At 38.5% G+C, this 27839-nt stretch overlaps 2 protein-coding genes across 2 annotated transcripts; both read left to right on the top strand.

Moving 5' to 3' along the window:
• Positions 1-216: 216 nt before the first annotated feature.
• Positions 217-9526, top strand: LOC144651879 (collagen triple helix repeat-containing protein 1-like). The gene is made up of 3 exons (XM_078511928.1): positions 217-332; positions 1232-1552; positions 8742-9526. The coding sequence occupies exons 1-3, from the start codon at positions 246-248 to the stop codon at positions 9099-9101; spliced, it is 768 nt and encodes a 255-aa protein (XP_078368054.1). The 5' UTR covers positions 217-245; the 3' UTR covers positions 9102-9526.
• Positions 9527-11922: 2396 nt separating this feature from the next.
• Positions 11923-26238, top strand: LOC144651866 (uncharacterized). Its single transcript, XM_078511917.1, has 5 exons — positions 11923-11960; positions 12051-12099; positions 14583-14713; positions 15236-15571; positions 25764-26238. The coding sequence occupies exons 3-5, from the start codon at positions 14597-14599 to the stop codon at positions 26115-26117; spliced, it is 807 nt and encodes a 268-aa protein (XP_078368043.1). The 5' UTR covers positions 11923-11960; positions 12051-12099; positions 14583-14596; the 3' UTR covers positions 26118-26238.
• Positions 26239-27839: the final 1601 nt, after the last annotated feature.

Genomic DNA, 27839 nt, shown 5'->3' with positions numbered 1-27839 from the left:
ACGTGACAGAATGAACATTATATTAAGACAGGTTGCATAAATCATCATGATGCCCTCAAAGCTCTAAAAAGAAAGAAAATATATTAATGTAAATAAATGGAGCACTAATGCTCTCTACCTAGAATCCCAGTCGGTCTTATCGTGCATGGTTTTTATTTTTCTTCACAGGGTCAACGTTTGTGTACTAATTACTGAAGAAAAGTTGAACAAACTTAATCTTACTCTTTGCAGGGATTTATAGGTAAATGTCCAAAATGTTTGGCATTGCGCTTGTCCTTGGTGTTATGCTTCTGCTTCTTCCGGAATCTAAACAGCAACTGACACAAAAGCCGGTAAGTTAATTAGCCCCTAGCCCTAGATCACTATTCAGAAAAAAAAATTCTCTAACCGTTTAATTCTTGGTTTTCACCTGACGTCATCAACATTCTAAATCCAGAATCGCGAGCCCCCTGACTTTTTATCCTTCACTAGCTATTAGACGTCCTTAATATATATCTCATTGAAGGTTTTCAGCTCGATAGCATCCACCGTCTTTGAGAAATAACATTTTGAATTTCGGAGTTTTGCGCCACACGACATCAGAATGGCCGTCTGAAGGCTGTCACGTATGCTTAAAAAGAATGCCTCATCCTGTTATTTTTAACGATCTGAACAATTGAGGCTTTACAAGAAGTGTTTATATGAATGTTTACGTGTTCACGAAGGTGAACTGACCGCGCTTTATAGCAGAAGTGAATGCCAGATGTTTTCATTGATTTCCGGCGGCCATCTTGGTGCCCCTCCACATGGGATCCAACATGGCGTTTCCATACTGTGCTCTCTAAATTTGTGTTAAACATTATGACGGATAACTCGAGTACGGAATACCGTACAGACCTGAGACTTGGACTCGTAGACTATCTTGTTATTTTCTACAACCTGTAAAATTCTTGATTTGTTTAACTCAATAGCTTTGGATTTATTTTTTGCAGCGCGTGACAGTATCGTTACTTGCGTGACAGTGAAAACCAGCAATAGGCCATTTCTGACTTACCTTTTGCCTCTGTTTCAAAACGAGTCTACGTGCGAGACTATTCACATGAAAATGAGTTTCACCTACAGGTCCATTTTCATGCAAATCAGACTTATTTTTATTTAAATGGTTTCGCTCGTAGACTAGTTTTGAAACAGAGGCAAAGGGTAAGTCGGAAATGGCCTATTGACTCGCAGCTGAATGAACTTTCTCCCGTAGCCGACACCGGCGACGGCAGCTACAGCGAAACCACCAGATGAACACTGTAATTGCCATGGCTGTTGTTGCGCGCCAGGAATTCCAGGTATTCCAGGGAGCCCTGGATCCGCGGGACCGGCAGGCGCTGCGGGATCACCCGGTGGTCCGGGACCTCAAGGACCCTTAGGCCCAGCTGGTCCAGCAGGGGACAAAGGTGATGCAGGCAGTATCGGACCCCAGGGCCCTCCAGGGCCTCAGGGCCCTTCGGGGAACGCCGGGCGTAACTGGAAGCAGTGCGTGTTTAAGAATCTCAATAATGCAATCGACACTGGAATGATCAAGGTAGGTATCGAGCTTGAACCTTGAATTCGTTTTGGAAGATGTTTTCTCGTAGATGCGTACTTAATGACGTTCTAGGCAAAGCGCTAGCCTTTCATCTAGTGTTGTCTGAGATTGTTTCGGGTGAGAAATATGTTTAGTGTAATACCGTTGTAGGGTTGCATAGTCTAAAACAATAACATTCGAGTAATGCTATGAGAAACAAATATCTCCAAGCCACGTATTCACTAAAGGGACAGATTGATCCCTTACAGTTGAGCGCTAGGCTTGAGATTCGCCAGTTCCAGGTCCAGGCGTGACCTCCACTTTGATCACTAGCTGGTGTTGTTCTCTGCCTGTGCCGTGTTTAACGCCTCGGATGCGCATAAAGTAATCTGGGCTGCCTGCCTCGATTCGTTTTTTGTTCCCAGACAAAAAAAAACGGAGAATTGGCCAATCAAATATTTACATTTCACTTTTTTACTGAGGGACTGGTCAATAAGTACGGGGGGGGGGGGAGCAGAAAGGGGGTGGGTCATCAGTTTTTGAGCCCTCGAAAAGGGGTGGGTTATGTAGTTTTTATCTACACGTAGGGGGTGGGTCATTTTATTTATTCACTAACTTTTAACTGTTATAGTTCCAAGAAAAGTTGTATTCATCAGTATATAAAATTGATAAATTTCTCCATGTAAGCAGTTTTAAATGAATTTCTAGCGATTTTAAAAAGCCCAAATATAAAAATTTCCCGGGGGAGCGTGCCCCCTGATCCCCCTAGATGGCTTGTAATCATATCATCAGTTTTACCTGACTCTCTTCAACCTGCATAGATTTACGCTGGGCTTTAGGCCTTTTAATACCAGTAAACTCTTTTCTCAAACAATTTGCAAATATGAATGATGGACAGTGGTTGCATTTTATGTTATTAATTTCTGTATAAAAATATGAGCTCTTCAATAATTGATTATGAATTAATATCATATACTGATTCAGTTTTTTGCATATGTTTTTGTCTAAATTTCCCCATGGACTTTACACACAAATATGTGGAAAACTTACAAAAGGCTAGTATAAGAAGTGATAAATTCATCCTTCTTTGGTGTGTCAAGAAATGGAAAAAGACGTACATGGAACTGCAGTGTCCATCAGGGAAAATGTCTATGTAGGGAATTTCACTTTAAAAGCTGAAGTCAAATAAAAAATCTCCAACCCCTAACAGATGATAAAGAAATGATATGTCCCTTGTATTTTTTTTAGCAAAGGGGGGTGGGTCATGTAATTTTCATACCCCCTGTCAGGGGTGGGTTAGTCAGTTTTGAGCCAGACGGAAGGGGTGGGTCACAAATTTTCGAGCCACCACTTTTCCAATTGCTCCGGCCCACCCCCCCTGATACTTATTGACCAGTCCCTAAATCCCTTTTAAACCGCACGTTGAATTAGTATACGTAATTGGACTACATGCTGTCCAATTTGGAAATAATTTGATGAAAAAAATTCCGAGGGCAGCCAAAATTGGACGAGGCCGTAAGCCGAGTCGAATTTGGCTGTCAGAGGAATTTTTTGAATCTAATTATTTCCAAATTGGACAAGCATGTAGTCCGGTTACATATTAATTATATAGCTTGTAGTCAGTCAATCCAGCGTAAACAATAAACTTTTTTATATGTCCAGAACGGGAAAAACATTCAACAATAGTAGGCATAACATAGCACATGCAACTCACTCAAAGCATTGTATCACAAATAAAACTTAAACAAAACAGTGCAACAGTTTATTCACCTGAGTTTGCGAAGCTTGCTACAAAGTGAGTGAAAACACTGCATCAATCAATGAAAGTCGTAAACAAATTAAAGTGTCCGAAGAGCTTTACAACTTCTTGAATCTGACATACTCCTTTCCACTATTTCGTTCATACCTCATGGCCGTCTTTTCTTTTCGAATTTCAGCATAAACGACAAAGAATTGCATCTAGCTCGCGGCGATGAATATCTGACAGATTTCTTGCTTCGCTTAATTCGCTGCACTTACGTTCACCCAAGTTTTGTACTATTAGAGGTGTTTTGCTCTTAGTTTTTGCTTCTTAGTGTAGCTAGCTCCTCTTCTGACAACGTAGAAAATTTCTCTTTGTTGTTACTATTGCTGAAAAGTTCAAAAGAAATGGAAAAACGTAGCAAACAGGGGCACCCATCGAGAATATAGTTCAAAACCACTTAAAGATAGCACCGTTCAACGTATTTTAGTATTTAAGAGGGCATCTTTCTTAGAAGCACCCACTCAATCTCGCTTAAAAAATAATTTTGCCTGAAACTCTGTCAGCTGAAAGACATTACCAAGGCAAGAACTAAAACAGATATGGTTTGATTTGAAATGATACTCTGGCCGCGTTAGGAGCCATAAAATATTTTCCCTTATCGGCGCCGGTCACAACGTCTCGAAAATTGAAAAATATGCACTTTACGTAACACTGTAAAATATTTTTTTCGCATGATCCAGCCGCAAATTTTATATCAACTTGCTCATAAACCTTTCTAGTTTTCCAAGACAGTCACAATTTGCCTCTCAATTCTCCTGAAAAGGCAAAATCGAGCGTATTATGACCACTACTAATCGCCTTTGAGCAAAGGCTGTAAATTGGCTTCGATTTAGAGGCTGTTTTTTAAATTTTGGGACCAACCTAATACTTCTAGCCTATCCAGCCGACAAGAGTAGTCGTTTATCTACAAATAGGTGCAAAATCCCATGTACGTTTTCAATATTTCAAAAATTATGACCGTTTTTATCAGCACATGTACCAGCATTTTCGATTTTTCGCCTATTTTAAAATCGACTTCTCTCGAGCAGATTTTGACACACATGCAGCCTACCTGCTTCTCATCTCGGCTTATGTCCAACACTAGACGGTTAACAATCCCCAGATTGCTAAATCTCATAATAACTCCAGCAAATTGGTAGGTATTGCCTTCAAAACTTGAGCACCACGGCATCTATCGAGTCCCTTGTTAGCGAGCGAAAGCCCGAATCCAAGGCTACATTTTGCACTAAATACCCCATTAAACACCGTTTCAGAGCCGTATTTCTTCGAGAAGCAGACAAAAGACCCTCCGAAACTGGTATTTAGAGAACATAGCCGCGATTTGAGGTCTTAAATTCCGAAGAAACAACACCATTTACAGTGTACATCTCGACAATCGATACTGTGTGATGCTGTTTCCGCAGAGGTCCGCATAAATGGGGAGACCGCTGCTCGCCTGTGCCAACAACCACGTCTAAATGTTACCATATATTTTTTTAATCAAAATTTGGAAAGCAATTTCGAGTTTTAAATTAAAGAAATCAATCCTATAAATAAATAAACAAACACGAAGCCTCGTGCCAAATGGCCCATACTGTCACAGCTTATCCCGGTTTCGATAGCATTAAGCGGCTAGGAATATTTCTACTCCCTCCTGGATGGAATGCTAGTCCATTGCAGTTCCCCACCCCCAGGCCCTCCCAGCATTATTTCGCCGGTACCTTTTTTTACAGCTGGGTGGGTAGAGGCGCTATGAGAGTAAAGTGTCTTACTCAAGAACAGTACAACACAGTAACCCTGGCCAGGGATCGAACCCGGACAGTTCGATCTGGAGTCCGGCCGGCGCGCTAACAAATAGGCCACCGCGCCTCCCATATGAATAAATAAATAAATAAATATCATTCGCCGTCTGTAAGATATAGCATTTTGAATTTCGGAGTTTCACGCCACACAAGACTTTAGGCGGCCGCCAGAAAGCTGCCACGTTTTCTTAAAAAAAATTGCCTTATCCTGCCATTTTTAATACTCTGGATAGTTGAGCGTTATTTTAATGTTAACTTTTTCGTGAGGGTCATCTAATTTGTAGCAGAATTTAATACCAGATCAGATGTCTTTGCTCGTCAAATTTACGTGAAACATTTTGACGGATAACTAGAGTACGGAATAACGTGCAGATCTGAGGATGGGCCCTAAGCAAACCGAGGAGCAACGTTAGATTTTCGCAGAAGGTTAAAGAACACCTTACGGCACGGTTTACACTTAAGGAGAAAGAACTGGGCGAAAGGCGCACCCTTCCCAAAATGTCGCCGGATGACGAGAAAGATGTCCAATTCCTTCCAGGAAAATACCCGTTAACCTGGTAGACCAGGTTAACAGAGAAATCAACGTCTCCCATCCCATCTGCTACGACACGTATGACTTCTGTGAGTGTTACTACAGCAACACGCTTCAAAAATTCAATGTGGTCATGCTGAAAGCCATCTGTAGCCACTTTGGGATTCCTGTAAAGTCAAAAGAAAAAAAGAAAATTCTGATAGACAAGCTGACGGACATGATCAGTGAATATGAATGTGTTTCTGACTAAAACAATGTTAAACATCCCATAAGAGTAACAGACAGTCGTTGAGTAGTCTTGGCTTCATGCCTAAACGCAGCTGTGCTTTTATTACGTTAAGTCCTCTCATCCCTCTCATCAAAACATAATGTTAAGGTAGGCAAGCAGGCTAAGAATACCTGTACCATCACATCCTATAGGTGGTTTTCACTGTCACGCCGCGAAAAATAAACCAAAACTATTGAGTCAAAAAAATCAAGAATATTACAGATTGTAGAAAACTACTATATAAACTACCGTTACTTGTTCAATTCTAAGATCTGTACATTATTCCGTACTCTAGTTATCCGTCAAACTGTTTCACGCAAATTTGGAGAGCACAGACACTGATCTGGCATTAAATTCTACTACAAATCAGAACACCATCACGAAAAAGGAAACATTCAAATAAACACTTCCCGCAAAACCTCGACGCTAAACTGTCCAGAGAATTAAAAATGGCAGGATGAGGCAATTTTTTTTAAAGAAAACATGACAGCTTTCTGGCGGCCGTCTAAGGTCTTGTGTGGCGTGAAACCCCGCAATTCAAAATGCTATATCTTACAGACGGCGAATGCTATTTATTTATTTATTTATTTATTTATTTATTTATTTATTTATTTATTTATTTATTTATTTATTCATATGGGAGGCGCGGTGGCCTATTTGTTAGCGCGCCGGCTGGACTCCAGATCGAACTGTCCGGGTTCGATCCCTGGCCAGGGTTACTGTGTTGTACTGTTCTTGAGTAAGACACTTTACTCTCATAGCGCCTCTACCCACCCAGCTGTATAAATAGGTACCGGCGAAATAATGCTGGGAGGGCCGGGGGGTGGGGAACTGCGATGGACTAGCATTCCATCCAGGAGGGAGTAGAAATATTCCTAGCCGCTTAATGCTATCGAAACCGGGATAAGCTGTGACAGTATGGGCCATTTGGCACGAGGCTTCGTGTTTGTTTATTTATTTATAGGATTGATTTCTTTAATTTAAAACTCGAAATTGCTTTCCAAATTTTGATTAAAAAAATATATGGTAACATTTAGACGTGGTTGTTGGCACAGGCGAGCAGCGGTCTCCCCATTTATGCGGACCTCTGCGGAAACAGCATCACACAGTATCGATTGTCGAGATGTACACTGTAAATGGTGTTGTTTCTTCGGAATTTAAGACCTCAAATCGCGGCTATGTTCTCTAAATACCAGTCTCGGAGAGTCTTTTGTCTGCTTCTCGAAGAAATACGGCTCTGAAACGGGGTTTAATGGGGTATTTAGTGCGAAATGTAGCCTTGGATTCGGGCTTTCGCTCGCTAACAAGGGACTCGATAGATGCCGTGGTGCTCAAGTTTTGAAGGCAATACCTACCAATTTGCTGGAGTTATTATGAGATTTAGCAATCTGGGGATTGTTAACCGTCTAGTGTTGGACATAAGCCGAGATGAGAAGCAGGTAGGCTGCATGTGTGTCAAAATCTGCTCGAGAGAAGTCGATTTTAAAATAGGCGAAAAATCGAAAATGCTGGTACATGTGCTGATAAAAACGGTCATAATTTTTGAAATATTGAAAACGTACATGGGATTTTGCACCTATTTGTAGATAAACGACTACTCTTGTCGGCTGGATAGGCTAGAAGTATTAGGTTGGTCCCAAAATTTAAAAAACAGCCTCTAAATCGAAGCCAATTTACAGCCTTTGCTCAAAGGCGATTAGTAGTGGTCATAATACGCTCGATTTTGCCTTTTCAGGAGAATTGAGAGGCAAATTGTGACTGTCTTGGAAAACTAGAAAGGTTTATGAGCAAGTTGATATAAAATTTGCGGCTGGATCATGCGAAAAAAATATTTTACAGTGTTACGTAAAGTGCATATTTTTCAATTTTCGAGACGTTGTGACCGGCGCCGACAAGGGAAAATATTTTATGGCTCCTAACGCGGCCAGAGTATCATTTCAAATCAAACCATATCTGTTTTAGTTCTTGCCTTGGTAATGTCTTTCAGCTGACAGAGTTTCAGGCAAAATTATTTTTTAAGCGAGATTGAGTGGGTGCTTCTAAGAAAGACGCCCTCTTAAACGGTAGATATAGGCATATTTTTATCTCCTAAAAATTTTTTATCTGTTCGGATTTCCTAGCTGAAAGTCTAGTGATCCGAAAGTTATAGGGATCAAAACTTACCTTTTCGAAAAAATTCCAGCCAGAGAAGGGCTCCCGAAAATTCTAGGTGACCTTTTTAGAGTAAAAATCCGTTAAAAATGAACAATTATACCATTTTTTAGATATTCGAAAATCCTAGGAAAGGCAGGCAAGCAAAAAAAATTACAATGAATGTTCCGAAAATTCTAGATCTCAAATCGTCTTCCGAACAGATATTTTTAACGAAATATTCCGTTGGGTGCACCTGTGCAAACTTGCCTTAAAAATTCCTCCATTGTCGACTAACAATGCGACAAGTTTCCCGGGCTGACGCTATGCTTAATGCTAATTGGCTGATATCCGTCACATGTCGTTTTTCCTTCGATTTGATTGGCTGAGACAAAACTGTCCAATTTTTCGTAAATTGGACAGTTTGTGCATTTTACCTGAAAGTCCTAATTGAAACTATCCAAATTTAATCCCAAATTGGACAGTTCTCAGAAATTAAGGAAAAATAGCTGCGCTGACGATATAGGATTAACTGACAGCTATATAATTAGCCAAGAAATAATAATGATCACTAACGTTACTAGCAACCCTTCTGTTGAGAGGGGCTCGAAGAGAAATTCATTAACCTAGGCTTTCTATTTAGCGGTCGCAATAATGGATTTATGACCTATTCTAATCGTTTATGCTTGCAGGAATGTCTCTTCAAGAAAATGTCTGACAAGACGGGGCTGCGTGTTCTCTGGAACGGCCCTCTTCGCATCTACAACTGCCACGCGTGTTGCAGACGATGGTATTTCACCTTTAACGGTGCTGAGTGTTCGGCTCCTGCAGCGATTGACGGTGTGGTCTACATGGTACAGGGAACTAACGGCAGAAAAGATTTGCACCGCGTGCGACAGATCGAAGGAGTGTGCGAGAGAGTTAACAAAGGCCTCGTGCGCGTGGGATTCTGGGTCGGTAACTGTGCTGGTTACGGATCTGCTGATGCATACACGGGCTGGAACTCAGTGTCCCGGATTCTCGTGGAAGAAGTACCACCCCCACAGGCTTAAGAGTCGTCGTGGAGCACACGCAGAAAAGATGTTTTGAATCATTTAATTGTAACCCGAACTGGTTAGAGTTCTAAAAAAATAATTCACACTCATAATAAAATTTACTAAAGGCCAGTAATAAAAGAGGTTGTAAAGTTGTTATTTTAGGCACTTTCTTGAGCAACAAAGAGAAGTTTTAAAGGAATGTAAACGTGAATTTGTTCGTTAAGTTCGCTCATTTTGTTGTAATTGATAAAGTTTGATGGAGGTCAAAGAACGTTCAAGACACATTTGTCAGAGAACAAGATTTAAATTTAATACTAATAAAGAAATTAGCCAAAGAACAGTATTTGGTAGTTGATTAAAGTTCACCAAATGCAAAATTAACTTGGGAAGTATTGCTGAGCCAAAAGCTTATTTCCATACGAATAAATATAACTCATCCGAGGACTGGTGTAATCACGCTTTCCTGCTCCAATCCAACCTCACCTCCCATCTCTCCTTTGCTTTTTATAATCATCGATCATTTCTGAAAAGCATTCCCATCAACAATTGATTCTTAGTATGGACGCAACAATACTGTTAAAAATTAAAGTGAGGGAAAAGCGACAAAACAGAAATAACACTTTAAGATGGAAACAGTGCTAAAAAAGATGTTAGGGTATGTTTACATTAAGGTGACTCGATCGAAATAAATGGCGAGCTGTATACCAGGTTAAAAACTCTTATAAGGCTCGATTTCATTAAAACTTTCGCATTTTATACGCAATGTATCGAGATTGATTGCAGGGCGCCTTTCCATTTATGCTTTTTCTTAAACCTGCCATTTAGAAAACATAAAAAGAAGGCTTCTTTACTTTAAATTATATTTTCAATTGTGTTGAACAAGCCTCGTGAATTAAAAATCAAACATTCGCCATCAAAATATTTACTCAATGAACACCACGCGTGGAAGCACTTGACATTTTTTGGTTGTTCCGCGTGTAAACTCTTTATGCCAGAAGAGAATGAAAGCGCTACCATAGGCTCTTGAGCGAGAAAAGATTCCCCATCATCCCATCGATGCCCTTGACTGATACGTGTTTCGCCTCAGACACTTACTAGCAAATACATAGTACGAAGCAGGATAAATATACAGCTTTATATATCGAACTTTAGGGCTGTAATAACGATTTGAACCCGGGATATGACAAAGTTGTAGGGTTTCAGAGTTAAATACAAAGGGGCTTTTTCTTTCTGCTATCGGACATTTCGCTATTTATCTCGATGTCTTGTTAAAATATTAAACTAATGACGGCCCAAATCTGATGTATAATGGTTTGTATAGAGTTTGTTTATATTTCATCTCCCAAACAAACATCGTTTGCGATTAAGAATGCACAAAAAATGGTCGAAACTGAATAATTAAAGGTTACAGTATAAACAAACTTCATCCTTCACTATTGTTTTCGTTTTCAAAACTAGACATTTTTGAAAAGCACTTAAATCCAAAAATCACATCTTTCATTGGATATAGAAGAGAATTATCGTGACAAGATTTTGGCATTAATGTCAGTAATGAACAATTAAAAACAATAGTTTTGTTGGTCAATAAAAAACTGGTAGGAACAAGATTCTAGTAGTCATAAAGCCAACATGAAAGAAAAACGACCAAGCGCGCATTTCGATGTATTCTTATCATGGAAAGAAGACTTCAGAAAGTGTTTACAGGTACGATTGTCGTCTTTTTTTTTTTTCGCTTATGTCCTCTTTCCTCTTTGGTCAGTAAATGCGCGCTATCCCTTGGCGAGCATGTGTTCAAATTATTTGTAAACATTACCTCTAATATTAATGAAAATGAAGTTGAACGTAAATGCCTCCTTTCGTATATTGAATTTTGCTTTTAATAGGTCAGCCAGCCTCTTCAGTAAAAAAATGTCTCTTACCCAAACTGACTGGGTTAGTTTTTGCTTACATCCGAAACAAGCAAGCCTTAAGATGCAAGTTGTTGATTTTTTTAAGATAATATTATAATTTTTAATTAATAATCATATACTCAGTCTGTTTAAAATAATAATTCGACCAGGACTTGTCAGGTACTTACAGTCGTTCGGTTATCTTTAGTTACAGGCCATGGCATATTTTGACTCGGTGTGTGTGTTAGCACGACGAATCGAGCACACCACTTTTTACTGCCTGGATGGCATAACATTCATTTTATAATTTAGGTTAAGAAAAATTATCAGTTGTATATCAAAGCAAAACTAAAGTGTTTTTTTCCTTCGAAAGGGATGTGATTTTTGTATGAACCGATAGTCTCATGAAAGGACTGTCGCAGTATATAGGTTGAATGCAAGTATAGTTGGCAGGCCAGTTAAGGGCGGCTGATATAGGGCAGGACAATTTGGACCAATAGGAAGAACTCTCAATCGAATTTCTGGACTGACATTTCACGTAGTTAGAACACTGATAGATGAAACTCGCTTGTAAACGAAAAATTGACTCTGAGTGTTCCACGCAGTAATCATTTTTTTGTTTGAAACAAATTTAATAACTATAACTATTTTTTAGCCGAAAAGGATGACACAGTTATTTCTTATCGTTCGCAATTGAAAGTTCTTCAGCACGGTTTTGGTTTGTTTGTTTGAAATTGCATAACAGCAGTGACAAGTAACTTACGGATGAAAGGCTTCATCCTATTGGCCAAATTGACGACTAAACAAACCGTTCCATATAGATAGCGAATGACATTGAGTGTTAGAAAAAAATACAGAAATTACGTATACGTGGTGTGTTTGTTGCTTTTAATTACAAACTTGTTCGACGAGAAACTCATGCTCACTAAACAAACTTTGATAGAGGAAGCAAGAAACCTTGTTCAGCTGTTGGAGTAGTTACGATGTAAGCTTGTTGTTCTTTTATCTTTTATTTAATTTCTTTTTTGGTTTATACGTTAAGTCTTACATTCGTTCTTTTTGTTCTACCGTTTAGCTTTCTGTTTCTGCTCAGACGACACAGACGCTGAGTTTAGAATTCAAAGGTAAATGATTTAGTGTTAACTAGAACGTATGAAACTTACTGCAGTACGTCTATAGATTCAGAGAAAGAGAAAAAAGGCTCCTAAATCGACTGATTTGCGCACCTTAAACTGTAGTCGAGATATATACGGATAAACATTAACCGACAGCCGTTACCTCTTCTGGCTAATTTAGCATGCTTAGATTTTTAACATTTCAGTAAGAGTAAAATCATTTTCACAAAAACATATGTGACTGTTTAGCACAAAAAATCTTTCAATATTACACAACATGCATCGTGTAAAGCTCAGGTCTTTTAACCACTGTTTTGGATTTATAAAAAGGGTCAAATACAAGTTTAGCTTGGCGCGACAGTATAGGTTAATTACTTAATACAGCAATTTCAGTGCAGATTTTATACTGTGATACAACAGCAGTGAAATTGATTACGCAACTATAAACAAACGTTTCAGGCATACCTGCAGGTCTAGATTCAGTTTGGTGACTGACTTTTTCGGTGGAAAAAAACAAAATCAGAATTTAACAGAAACGCAGTTCGTAAGTTTGGGATTATGACGCGATCATTTCAAACCAAAATTTTGTCATTTTTGTAATAAACAGTGAGTGCATGAAGACAGTCATATACTATATATGAGTAATATAAGTAATTTCGCTCGTATAATAACGAATTTCAACGTCTAGATTTAAACTTTGTTTATAAACAAGAGCCGCGCTTCGCTTAGATAACGCCGATTCATAACTGTGTTTCATAACCATGTCATCTGATCAACTATAGCTTTATACTCTATACATGCAGTTAATAAACTTTTATTTAATTCTAGAAACTCAAACTAGCGGCAAACAGAAGCAAACTCCATCATCTGAAGTACAGTTATTTTTATCGAGAAACGGAACAAAAGCCTACTCGCAGAAATTCCTTAGAACCAAATAAAATAAAATAAACGTAATTAGAAAATGCAGGAATAAAACATTTCATTTCATTGGTCAAATCGAAGGGTAAGCAAACGGTTCTAGCGAATAGCGTTGCGTGTTAGAATGAAAATAAGATCTTAATATGTATGATGCTTCACAAACTTGTTCTTACAAGAACCTCAAATCAATAAACGAAGCGAAAACGTTTGCTTGATGACGAAGAATAAAATAGTTCATTTCAGTCCTGAGCAACGAGAAGAAAGGATTGTACAAGTTGAGGCAGTAAGCTCGCATTTCCGCTCCCAATATTATTTTTTACATTCTTTCACTCTTAGTAGCTAACACTCGTTTTTTCTTCTCTCTCTTCTTCCCTGTTTAGCTTCCTGTTTCTATTCAGAGCTGGATACAGGTCCACCTTAGTTACTTTGAAGGTAAATGATTCAAATAACTTTAGGCTAGAGAATTCAATGTTGAAAAAATTCTCCTTCCACTTTGCTTTAGACTAATGGCGGATTGAAACAAACAAAAACTAAGATAACCCAGTTTCACAGGTATTTAGGTCATTTCGGTGCGAATACTTCTAAAGCGAATCGAAGATCGATTTTATTTATCCACTCAGTTTTCAGTAGTTTCAAAATGTTACTTACATCATGTTAGTACTAGGGAAAAGAAGGGAAAGTGTTTCTACAGCGATTTACAATCATTCCTAGAAACACATCACATTTGTTTAACCGATATGCATTTTGAAGAGGTGCAAAAAGAAAAATCTGTACATTGTTCTATCAGTCAGAGCGCGTTTAGGGGTTATAACTTTCCAACCGTATAGAACTGCTTTCTGAAATAATTGAGTTTTCTTTCATGTCATGATCCTTGAACTTGTGAAGCTAGTTTTGTAGCCTCGACGTTTAAATAAGGAAACACACCAATTTCCCAAACAGATTTGCTTGTTTAACAATTTTTTTTGTCATTAAAAAACCTTTAATTCAGTGTTAAATCGAACGGTTTCTCCTTATTTACGTGTGGTCAATATATTCAAAGACAAAATTGAAGTCAGATACACACAAAAAAGGCAAACTAAGTTGATTTTCGCCTTTGCACTATTTTGCAAATGATTAACACGTCATACTCGAACCTGTTTTAACGTGAAACTTGGTAAAACAAAACAAAGTAAGCAAAAATGTCACACTCCTTGTCATTGGTCAATTTAGAAATGATCGGACCAATTAAATTGCTCGACGTATTTCAACGTTTTGCACGTAATAGGCTAGTAAACGTGTTTTTAACACGAAACTTAATCAAGAATAGATTAAGATAAAATACTTTGATAGATTGATGAATATTATTTCATTCAGATGTTTACTGCTGTACTCTGAGGAAGGTAGGCACTTTATCTTGTAAACTTACCGTAAACTGCAGAGGAAGTAATTTTGCCTTGCTCGGGTTAATTGAAAAAAATGCAGCAATACCCGGGAATCAATAATAATAAAAAAAATAATCGATCACTCAAAAGCCAAGTGTATTCTGTGTACTCGGTACGTGTACATGACCATTTTGTAAATTAATATATCCACAGATTCAAAGATACCGATGGGAAAATCTCGTATGGAGAGCTCGCGGATCATGATATGTGTATTGCTTTTGGTGCTGATCATCTTGAGTTCTGCGACTGTCAGCAATGCCAGCAGCAAACCATGTGACAATAAAGTGAGTAGCCCCCTAAACTAAAATAAATCTGAATATATATATATATATATATATATATATATATATATATATATATATATATATATATATATATATCTTCATAAATTTAATTCTATGCAATAGCTCCGCAAAACACACAACACCTTGAAATATGCATTTATTTCATTAGTTTGTTTCGTCATTCCATGCTGTTTAATAACTACTTTTAAATCTACGCGCCTAACATTTTAGACAGTAGGTGATAGGTTATGTATATGCCATTCTTTGTTGTGGTTGTTTTCTGTGACCTTATTCTAGCTATGTAACATAATCTATTGCGCTGTATGAAGGCTGGCAGAGGAATATTAGATAGTCATCGCAAGAAAAAAACACTGCAAATATTGAACCAATATTATCGCTTCTAAACGCCATTGTTTTTTAGAAGATTTCATTCCTATTTTACGTCGACCTGACATTATAGCTTGCACATAACTTAGTTCCACGCGGACGATTCACTCTTATTTATGTAATTATCCAACATAGGTCCCATTTCGCTGTAGTGGACAACCAGGGACAAATGGAATTCCCGGTACGCATGGCATGCCGGGTTCCCCTGGGGCACCTGGCCGTGATGGACGCGAGGGGGCCAAAGGAGACCAGGGCAGTCCGGGAAAGACTGGGCCCAAAGGACCACCTGGTGCAGAAGGAAAGAGAAGAGTAAAGGGAGAACCTGGTGTCCAGGGCCCCGCCGGCCAAAAAGGAGCGAGAGGGGAGAAAGGTGACACTGGAACTCCAGGAACACCTCATCTTTCCTCGCACATGAACTGGAAAGAATGCACTTGGAAAAGTGGCAACGGCAAAGACTCAGGTGTGATCCAGGTGAGTGTTTTTCGGATGTACAATGGATTTGACAAGGTTCCTCCCATTTGTTTCTGTTCACTTGAGGAAGGCTATCTCTTGAGTGTACGTTACTATTGAATTTTAATATATAGATTTAGGTGCAAGACAAATTTAAATTGCTCATGGCTAAAATGAATGTCTTACGATACAACAAAAGTAATAATCTCGAGGCAGAACACTAAAAATTTGTTAAGAGTTTATTCTCTACTTTCTTAGAGTAAACAATAGTTTCGCGATCCTCCTATCGTTTTCCACAAGAGACACGTCAATATATTTCGTGGAAAAATATTCCCGTCTCACTTTTCTTGCTTGTATTATCTTGTCTCAAATGGGTTGCTCTCGTACGCAAATTTTGTGGGATAAATCGGTGGACATTTTTTATCTCTTTCCGTGTGCACAGCTGAAACAAATTTGAACGTACATCTCTAGTCAGTGTAGCTATTCTCATTCATGATTATGCCGCGAAATTCCAGAATGCGTGGATTACATAACCCTGTTTGTGGAATGTTGGTTACGTAATAAAGTGATAAATTACCATGTGCAATGTCTCCTTATTTAAAGATCCGGATGCTTCGATTCGGGGCATTTCGAAAGAAATTCGCTAGCCGGTAAGTAAGGTAAAATTTTCGACCCTCCCACCTCCCCTTCGGCGACGTGTAAATAGCTAGCGTCGGTTTCGCACCCAGTCGCTCATTGCCTCGGCCACAATATTTTTCCCATAACTTAACCACGCCAGACAATGAGCGGCATACTTAATGAATGAGAATGGATAACTATTCAGTGTAAAAGTGAGCTTAGTGAAGGCAAAAAAAATGCTTGAAACACCTTTAAAAAGGGGGGTGGGGGTCATTTTGTATTCACAGTTCGCACACGAGCTAGATCTAGAAGGGGTATATAAACATAATTTCAGGAAAAATTAAGTTTAAATAAATTATTTTTGCTCGAGCTTTCTGCATTGTCGTCGTTCAGCAAATCAAAAGACGTCATATATACTGTTTGAATGTTTTTCTGCGCAGATAATTTACGGCTTAAAGTCGGTATAAACTCACAGCAATAAGAAATAACTCTCATCTGACAGAACATTCACGGCAAGTGGTCAGAAGATATCGACTTTATAGGGCCAAAGAAAATCAACTTACGGCAATAGCTAATCAGTTAATCCATAGCAAAATAAAACCAACTCGGGGGAACAAAAGAAATTAAACAAGAAGCTTGAGAAGCTTGAGAAGCTTAAAATCGGGCGCTTAATAATTAGCTATCTGTTTTGACTTGAAAGGCAGGGTACAGTACAGTAAAAATCACTGGAAAACAGTCACTTAAACCTATTCAGGCCTGGGGGAGGGGGCCTTTGAGGCCCGCGCTGACTATGGACGCTTATAACTTTTTCAAGATTCAACCAAACGCTGCCAAACTTTGCGCGTTTATCTAAAATTTATCTCGCAATAATTTGGTAGGATTAGTTATTGTGCCAGTAACTTGAAATCACCATGGCAACGTCATTTTGACAGGCTTGTTTCTCCAAATTTGAATTTTTCGTGTTTCTATTTAATAATGAAAATCTGGAATGTTTTCAAAATTGCATTATTACGTAATGACATAATGGTCTCAATTTATAAAAATATATTTCGCACAATACAAATAAACGATTGAACTAGACGTCTAGAAAATATAAATTTGTAACACTTAGCAAAGTGCAGCCTTTTCGCAATACTTAATAAAGGCGGAGTTTTTACCGGAAGACCAATTTTTCCAACGCTTTAGGTGGCTGACACATTTCAGTATTTTCCAGCCCTTACACTTTAATGGAACAGTATACAACTCCTAATCAGGTAACTACTATTGTCAAGAAAATGATCACAACTTATTGACCAATGATTAGGTATTTGTTTCATACCATTACTGTAATAGCAACTGGTGAACAACAAGTTGTGAGCAACTGGTCTGTCTCGGCAGAGATACTTTTTTTTTGCAAGTTCAAATGTATGCAAATTTCGTGTGAAATGTAATTCGATTCCATTGTCTTGTTTACAAACTCTTTCTTAAGAAAGTTGTATTTTCGTGAATAAAACCCATTGGCCTGTTTTGTTTTCCTGATCATGTTTGTCTGTGATTTTTACAAAACATGTGGTCTTTTTTTTCGGAACTTTAAGTTGTACAAAAATTCCTATTTTGAACACAGATGTCACTTCCGGAATTTCTCATCTAAAATTCAATTGGTATTTAATTATAATTTTCATTCGATAACTTTACTGATCTCGTAAAAAATTCCATTCAAGTTCACAAGAATACTGTACATTGCCAATGTTTTGCTGTCGTCTTGAGAAGTGTCTTACTAACGTCACTAGTCAAATCTAAAATATATCCAAACCATCTTGTGCAAACATTCTACTCTTTGTGACAGGCGACTTTGACGCCCAACTGTGCGGAAATGAAAATCGACATACCCTTCTTGCTAAATATATAAAAAATAGTTTTAAAGTGGAGTCCGCCTCAAAAAAATGTACCGCCAGATCACACTGCTATTTGTAGAAACCAGCAAAGCGTCTAGTTTCAAAGTTTCCCACAAAAACATTGCGTGACATGAATGACGTTACCCCTTTTATTTACAAAAATAGCTTCAACTTGTCAAAGCAACTACAGTTTCACAATGGTGATTATTAGTACTTTACCCCTTAAGCTTTTTTCTCTGTCCTCCCGCCGAAGCAAAGAAGAGAAACAGATTGCAGATTAGCCCAAAAGTCGACCCAGTGTTCCTACAACGATTTACTGTCAAAACTGAAATGAAACCGATTGGCCCAGGCTATCCCCGTCATTTTTAGCCGACAGGAGACTATCGTCTAGGACGACCAAAGGGTAAACTATAAATCGGCCACGCCCGATTAATAAGTCCTTGACGGTTCTTGTCGTTTTTCGGTGCCTATTCATCTTCGGCATCTTTCTCATCCACCTCTCGTTCTGTCCTGTGTCTGTCATCACACGAAAGAAAAGCTGATTCTCAAAAAATCTGCCACAAAAGGAAATTGACAAAAACAATATGAAAATCATATATCGAAAGTTTCTTATTCTAAAATTTTATCATACGTCTTAATTCAGAGCTACAAAGAAGTTCCTCCTTTTGAGTTATTGATACTGTTCTTACAGTACCTCTTTCCACTAGCGAAATTTTACAAAATTCCTTCGCGGCGAAAAGGTAGCGCGAATCCAGAACAGACTCCAATCGAGAGTGGGTTAATTCTAGATTACTATTAATTAACTATTACAACATTCATTTTTAAAATAGTTTCCCAAGCCGACTAAGCTAACTAAACGTCGAGTGTATCTTTCAGTAAACAAAACATGCCGTTATGACGCCGGAAATCCAGCTCACGCATACTATACCCCGTGACTCACGCAAACCTCCGACTTACGTGCTACTACAGTCATTCCTTTCTAAACATTTTTTTTTGACCACCACCGTACCTTTCTACCCAAAAAACTCATGAAACCGCCCGGTTTTAACTTGTTTTAACCTTTCAAAAATTAGAGCGTTCGAAACTAAATAAGATCCGTAATCACAAACAACATACAGCCGTTTACCAGCACTCTTTAAAACTCCTGAAACCCTTCAAAATCAGGCAAAATAAATCTTTGAAATAACCTTTATCAATGTTTCTTATTTTTTATTCAGTTCTATAAAATGCCTTTCATACACTACTGTCAAACAAAAATTTCAATTTCCTCAAAGTTTCAAGACAAAAGAATAACAAATATTTCGTGCACAATGTAATTTGATTAAGCCAATATTATCACGTCTAAAAATACTTCAAGCAATTCAGTGAAAACCCGTTTTTTTTTCGTATCAACGAAAACCTTTTTCGAATAATCAATACATGAAAATAACAATAAGATCAAAAGGAAGAAAGGAACCTTTCTAATTATTTGAAGACTTTCAAAGCCGTGATATTATGCATCCAATCCGCGATAAAATTTAATTACAACAAAATCCAAGTTCTCATTTTGAATTCCATTTTTTTCAGTTGATACCTTTATCCAACTTGTGAAAAATTCCATTCAAGTTCCTATTAATACTGTACATTCGCAATGTTTTGCTCAGGTCTTCAGAAGCGTCTTACTAACCAAATCTAAAATAATTCCAAAACATGCTGTACAAACATTCTACTCTTTGTGACAAACGACTTGACGACCAATTGTTCAGAAATGAAAATCGACATTGCTAAATAAAAAAAAAGTTTTACGGCGGAGTCAGGCTCAAAAAATATACCGCAAGATCACACCCCCATTCATAGTCAGAAACCAGCAAACCATCTAGTTTGCTAAAAAAAACACTGCGTGACATCAATGACGTTACCTTTTTCATTTACAAAAATAACTTTAACTTGTCAAAGTAAGTGCAATTTCACAATGGTGAATATCAGTATAGTATGGGGCCCAGTTCTCGGCCGGGTCCAGTTCTCGGCCACTTTGTGTTTAACGCGTTTTTTCACACTCCAGTTGAATCAAAAGAAAAAGGTATTTCCTTCAAACGATAGACTGATTCATGTGCTTTAAGTATCTTGAGTTTGATCGTTCAATTCGATATAGAAAGCTCACACGTCGAGTTTACGCGGAGGTAGGTGAATTTGCATTCCCGAAAAAGTTGTTTGTTTACGGCTCCAAATTCATGGATGTAGTTAAATTCGTATTTTATCCAAAAGCCCCCACCATGCGAGCTAATTTTTGGCATGTGAAACGTAGAATAATTCAGCTTTCTGCTTTAGTTAACTTTTCGTTGAACGTTGTATTTTTTGGTCTTAATTTACTTCGAAATTTTTTCTTGCGACGTTTGCGTATTTGCCAGTTCTCGGCCACCCTGCTCGCTATCACAGCTTAGCGCTTGGTTTTTAATATAATTTCATCTGCTGCTGCCAGAATGAAAGAAATAAATGTTTTAAAAATAAAGTTCAATCTTATCTCTAAGTTTTGAGCTGACTCTTGTCTTGTCTATTATTTCTACAACACCTAAATCTTTCAAGACCTTTTCACTGCAAAATAAACCATCTAAATGCACGGGTCACACAATGCGGTTTTGCCAGAACCTGCACATAGGCAACTAGGCGCGTTAAAATCCTTCTTTTCTAAAGTAAAACAAAGAATCATAAAAATAATTTGGGATCGATATAGTATAAATAGGTTTACAGAGTGATTTTATAACTGTGAAAATTAATTTAGCATTTTTTTTTACAGATAATTACGCACAAGCTTTTTAGTGGCCGAGAACTGGGCCAAGGTGGCCGAGAACTGGGCCCACAAATGGAGCTTTTATTTTTATTATTGCTCGGGCAAATTAATTTTTGACCGGTCGATAGCTTTACACCAAAAAGCTGAATAATGTAGCTAGCTCTGGGAGAAATTTCAAGTTCCTGCTGTTCTTTTGAGGTAAGAAATACAAGTTTACGTCAAAAGTGGCCGAGAACTGGGCCAAGGTGGCCGAGAACTGGGCCCACAAATGGAGCTTTTATTTTTATTATTGCTCGGGCAAATTAATTTTTGACCGGTCGATAGCTTTACACCAAAAAGCTGAATAATGTAGCTAGCTCTGGGAGAAATTTCAAGTTCCTGCGGTTCTTCTGAGGTAAGAAATACAAGTTTACGTCAAAAGTGGCCGAGAACTGGGCCAAGGTGACCGAGAACTGGGCCCACAAATGGAGCTTTTATTTTTATTATTGCTCGGGCAAATTAATTTTTGACCGGTCGATAGCTTTACACCAAAAAAGCTGAATAATGTAGCTAGCTCTGGGAGAAATTTCAAGTTCCTGCGGTTCTTCTGAGGTAAGAAATACAAGTTTACGTCAAAAGTGGCCGAGAACTGGGCCCCATACTGTACTTTGCCCCGTAAGCTTTTTTCTCTGTCCTTCCGCCGAAGCAAAAAAACACAATCTGATTACACATTAACCCAAAAGTCGACCAAGTGTACCTGCAACGATTTCCTGTCAAAACTAAAATGAAAACCATTGCGGTATGCGTCACCCGTAGCGGTTTTGTAGCAACCCCAAGCTATCCCCGTCTTTTTGGCCGCGCCAGGAGACTACGCTCTAGGACGACCAAAGGGTAAACTATAAATCGGCCACGCCCGATTAAAAAAGTTTTACGGCGGAGTCAGGCTCAAAAAATATACCGCAAGATCACACCCCCATTCATAGTCAGAAACCAGCAAACCATCTAGTTTGCTAAAAAAAACACTGCGTGACATCAATGACGTTACCTTTTTCATTTACAAAAATAACTTTAACTTGTCAAAGTAAGTGCAATTTCACAATGGTGAATATCAGTACAGTATGGGGCACAGTTCTCGGTCGGGTCCAGTTCTCGGCCACTTTGTGTTTAACGCGTTTTTTCACACTCCAGTTGAATTAAAAGAAAAAGGTATTTCCTTCAAACGATAGACTGATTCATGTGCTTTAAGTATCTTGAGTTTGATCGTTCAATTCGATATAGAAAGCTCACAAGTCGAGTTTACGCGGAGGTAGGTGAATTTGCATTCCCGAAAAATTTGTTTGTTTACGGCTCCTTAAAATTCATGGATGTAGTTAAATTCGTATTTTATCCAAAAGCCCCCACCATACGAGCTAATTTTTGGCATGTGAAACGTAGAATAATTCAGCTTTCTGCTTTAGTTAACTTTTCGTTGAACCGTTGTATTTTTTGGTCTTAATTTTATACTTCGAAATTTTTTCTTGCGACGTTTGCGTATTTGCCAGTTCTCGGCCACCCTGCTCGCTATCACAGCTTAGCGCTTGGTTTTTAATATAATTTCATCTGCTGCTGCCAGAATGAAAGAAATAAATGTTTTAAAAATAAAGTTCAATCTTATCTCTAAGTTTTGAGCTGACTCTTGTCTTGTCTATTATTTCTACAACACCTAAATCTTTCAAGACCTTTTCACTGCAAAATAAACCATCTAAATGCACGGGTCACACAATGCGGTTTTGCCAGAACCTGCACATAGGCAACTAGGCGCGTTAAAATCCTTCTTTTCTAAAGTAAAACAAAGCCTCATAAAAATAATTTGGGATCGATATAACATAAATAGGTTTACAGAGTGATTTTATAACTGTGAAAATTAATTGAGCATTTTTTTTACAGATAATTACGCACAAGCTTTTTAGTGGCCGAGAACTGGGCCAAGGTGGCCGAGAACTGGGCCCACAAATGGAGCTTTTATTTTTATTATTGCTCGGGCAAACTTATTTTTGGCCGGTCGATAGCTTTACACCAAAAAGATACAACAACTCCTCAACTCTCACCTCGCACATGTTGTGGATCATATTTTGGCGAGATATATACCGTATACCTTTAAGGGGTGATTTTTTTTTTTTCAAAATTTTCAAGCCGGATGAAAGATTTTAAATTTATATCCGATATACCAAAAAATTATTTAAAAAACTTGAAACGCACGCGAGTTTCCGACAAAAACGTATTCTTTCAACTTAACGTTTTAGTCCGCTAAGTGCCTATAAAGCTAATTAGAATGTGTCAACCGAAGAGCCTACGTGACATCGGCAGACTCGCATGTAATTATCACACAACAATTATAAGCTATTGTCGGTCGGGAATGAACGCCTTAGGGCCTGTTTATATGGAGGAGAGTTGTCCCTGGTAGGAGGGTAACCCTTTCCCCCGAGCTATCTTTTACCGAGCGTTTATATGAGAAAGTTGTCCCTGTTGACCGAGCCAAAACTTGGCCCTCTTGGTTCAAAAGACTGGCGAGAGTTATTTTGAAATATGTATTAAGGCTGCCTTTTTTAAAGACCATTTTAGACAAATTTTCCGCCGACTTCGATGTTGTTTTGGCCGATTCTAGCATTTGCGCATGCTCCGTATGTGTCAACTTGTCCCTGGTAGGCGAGGCAAAAATAACCAAACTGTTTATATGGAAAAAAGTTGGCTCACCCTACCTTCAAAGCGAGTGACCCGCCACCCAGGGTCACCCTGCCCCCCGAGCCAACTTTGCAATTTCTCATATAAACAGTTCGCAGCTATTTATAAAGAAACGTATGAAAAGCTCTCTTGCCTGGGGTGGCTCGGTATGAAGGGTAACCCTCCTACCAGGGACAACTCTCTTCCATATAAACAGGCCCTAAAGCGATACTTGATGAAAACGTTTGATCTTTTAGTCAGGGCTTTGTATTCGGTCGCTGCACTTCTAGGAGAAATTCGAGGCTTTGTGCGAAGATTGAATTGCGTGAACATTTCCCCCAGGAGATGGCCCGGTCATCTGAGAACGTGTTTGCGAAGCGATAGATCTACACGCTATTTTCTCGAGTATATTTTTCGCATGATAGCTAAAACTCCAAGGGATTTTGTTTAATTGACTTCAAATTTTCAGAGGAATTTCTTCAATATGTCAGCAACAAAAACATATTGGCGATTGTTTTATTTATAAAAACTTTTGCGTTGAGAGGCTTTTCTGTACGATCAATCCATGTTTTTTAGCCCTTCTTCGAAAATGCTCGGTGATTTTTTACTGTAATCGAAGACGACAAAACGCCGACACGATTTTTTAGCACTTTGGGAGCGGAAACCCTTGAACAAATCAAATTAGCGAATTTTAAAATTCGCTGTAAGTTAAAGCTTTCAATAGCCGATTCCGACTTTCGTATTTAGACCTCGTAAAAAAAAATCAACAATTTATTTTATCACAAAATGGATGAAATATTTAGATAGCCAGTTCTATGAGCTTTAATTTAATATAGGATTTTATGTATCTTCAATTCAACCCGGACGCACTACAGTGTTTTGAAGTGAGACAACCCTGATGGTATCCTTAACGTGGCAGTCGAGTTTTTGAGCTTGTGTAAGAGAAGTTTAATGTGGCAGTCGAGTTTTTGGGCTTTTGTAATCTTTCATTCCAGCGCGTGATCGTAACCAACTTGCTCTACAGTAGCAAGTTAAGCTTTGTAATCTATTTCGATGGCAACAAAATCCAAGATATCCTTACCTTGCCAAAAACTCGACTGCCACGTTAAAAAATTGTTACAGTGTAGTATTTTAAAATTAAAAGATAAATAAATATTTTACAATAAAATTGAGCTATCTTCAACTTCTCACTGCCCATCAATGCCTCACCCAGTACCCAGATGCGATAGCCACTCAACCTCGTAACACTAAACGGCAAGCTACAGTTTCGCACATATTTACAACCGCTCAAAAATAAACACAAACAAGTTTCCATTTTATTCAAATCAGATAAGATCAAAAGACCGGGGGCACTTTTAGTGTCAACTACCCCTAGTATTAGCAACGGTGTAATACGTCGAGTTCTTCCTGAGGCATACTGGCAACATTCCTCCGCCAACTTGTCATTTTTGAAAAACTCTTATTATCACCTGAAAACTGCTGAAAGCTGCCATAAATCAGCTGTACGCACAGGTCGAGACAGTGTAGCTCTTTGGAATCATTTTAAGAAAGTACGCTTCGTCAGAGCTGATGGTTTGTGCGTATATCTTAACACTAGCGTAATGCCCCCGATGAAATTAATGCAATTTTTCCTATTGTTTGGCCACGAAACAGACAGTTGGAAGCCGTTCGAAGCTACCTGCCGACATTGATTTAAATTGTCCTATGCACAAACAGTTACAAAATCGTCTAACAATTGATTTACATTACTGTTATTCCGCTTTCTACCGTTTACTACTTTGCACGCGATCTACAATCATTGACGAAACCTTGGCACAGTTGCTGTTTTTCTTACTTGAAAAATGAAAAAGTCAAGTAATTTCCCCTCTTCCCCTGAGCAATGTTACGTGGCATGAAAAAAAAAAGCCTTCAATTCAGTTGCTGCCTACTTTTTCTCACAAACTGAAACGTACTGCACGAGGAGTTTGGGCAGACTGTGCTATCCAACACTGAAACGGGGGGATGAGGGTGGGTGTTATTTGAATTTTTCTCTTCGAGGTAAAGCGTGCTGTACTGCCGTAACATTTTGTTCTCTGCTGCTCAACTGGAACCACCTTTGGAGGCGCTGCAATAAAACGCTGTATATGAGTCCTCAATATCTATAAGTTACAAGCCTCCTCTCCATCCAGACCAAAGTCGCAAATGTATCGGTTGTTTAATAACTATTACATATGGACTTTATGTCAGTTTCGTTGCTGGGTTAATTCAGTGAGTTATATTATCCTTATCTCTTTAGAACTGCGAATTTACGAAGAAGTTCTCGGACACTGCCCTACATGTTTACTTTGCTGGTAACCTCAGGATTGCCTATTGTGACGACTGCTGTAGCCGTTGGTATTTCACGTTCAAGGACGCTGAGTGCAGCTCTCCAGGGCCTATTGAAAGTGCGTACTACATGGGAAACGGCAAGAGAAGCGATCTTCACCGTCACCGCCATATTGAAGGTCACTGTAATAACATTCACAAGGGAAAGGTGCGAGTGGGATTCTGTGTTGGAAAGTGCACTGGCAAGAAGCTTGCTGACGCATACACAGGCTGGAGTACAATGTCCCGGATCTTCATTGAAGAGGTTCCAAAAGCTCAGCAGTAAACACGTGACACTTGATCCACTGGACTTTCTAGAAGAACTTTAGTATAGTAAGGATAGAAAAACTGCACAGTTGTTTTTCAGAATGGTTTGTTTCAACAGATTTGAAACTTCTGTATTAGCTGAAAAAAAGCTGAAGTCTAGGAACAGTATTAAATAGCTGTTTTGTTTCAGTTACAAGTATCCTGATTATCAATAAATGTGTAGATTTCTAACGATTTGTAAACAAAGAGTATGCTCAAACTGCACGTGAATATTTTTTCGGGGGGGGGGGGGGGGGGGCGACTTTTTTAGACTTTCAAAAATTTGACTGCCATAAAATGACAATTAGCCTCGGTTTAAAAGATTTCAGATATAAATCTAAATCTATTGTGATAATTCAGTTTTATGCTCGAGACGTAATTATCTATGTATAAAAAAACAAAAAAACAAAAAAGTATCTTTTCATTTCAATTCGAGAATCATTTATAGACGCCTTGTTGTCCGAATCGGAGCCAGAGATCTCAATTTTGCCTTTCGACTCTCCTTTATCTTCGCTGTCCTCAACTTTTCGTCCCTATCAAACAAGTGTTCAATCTCAGGTTATGTTTGAATTATGTATATAACAAACAAGCCTTTTTCAACCCCTGATTCATTAACTTCCGTTCGCATCAGCAACAACAGGATGTAGAAATGAACGCCAATGTACTTTCTGTGTGAAACGTCCAGTAGTGACTTTACAAAAGACAGAAAAAGCAGCCTTGTAATACAGTAAGAATAATCCAGAAACATTATCACATTTGTCTTCTAAGGCTCTTCAAGTTATACACACATTGTCTCTAATATAAGATGTGTCGAGTGTTGAGAACACAGTTGACCCCACAGTATGGTAATGAACCGATTTTTAGTCACGAATAACTAACGAAACAGTGTCATTCACGGAATTGAAAAGAAGGACAGTGGCGGATACAGGGGGATGATTCCGGGGGATCCGGAACCGTCACCTCCCAATCAGACCTGACATTTGCTTGACACTGAAAATCTTGCATTGACAGTGATAAAAATGAGTTGACAGGCCTGCACAACTCTCACACACTATGACGCGTATCAGTCATTTTCATAGTTTTGATCTAGCGAGTATAACGTAGATAGAACTTATTAGATAATTTGGTGTGTAGTATCGCTGCATATTTTTACGAGTCTTGTAGTATTTCGGCAAGCCCGAAGGACGAGTCAAAAATCAAATGACGAGTTAAAATGTACAGCCATACTACACACTTAAATCATGGGGTCTGAATACAGGCAAGATATTTAATATCCAATGTTTTCTTTCCCGAAATATGCTGACTTTTCAACGTTTTTGAATCACTTACGCATAAAAAAGGAATACGGAACTTATTAAACCGGTCTTGTAGAGTACAAATATCATTAAACCGGTTTTGTGAAGTATAAATATCGTGATATATTTGTACTCGTTTTGCGCGTTATTTGCACTCCACGAAGCGTAGTTGGATAATAAAGAGACCTCACGCTACCCCTTTTGTATGATATTAGGCGAGGATTTTTGAACATGTTTCTGAGCAATGGTTTTTGTTCAATGAAATGCCAGTTTTTCATGAGTATATGTTTCAAGTTTGGTACTGCCGTCTGGCATTGCGTTTCAAAAGGCCTTTTTTGTTTGCTTTAGGTTTTGGTTGGTGGGCCGTGGCTTTCTGTTTTCAAAAATAACTTCCGCGAGAGTTCTTT

This window comes from Oculina patagonica, chromosome 4 (genome assembly GCF_052425735.1).
Source record: "Oculina patagonica isolate OP01 chromosome 4, crgOcupat, whole genome shotgun sequence".
NCBI classification, from domain to species: Eukaryota; Metazoa; Cnidaria; class Anthozoa; order Scleractinia; family Oculinidae; genus Oculina; species Oculina patagonica.
The sequence above is the reverse complement of the archived record's forward strand: the minus strand, read 5'-3'. Positions and strand labels throughout refer to the sequence as shown.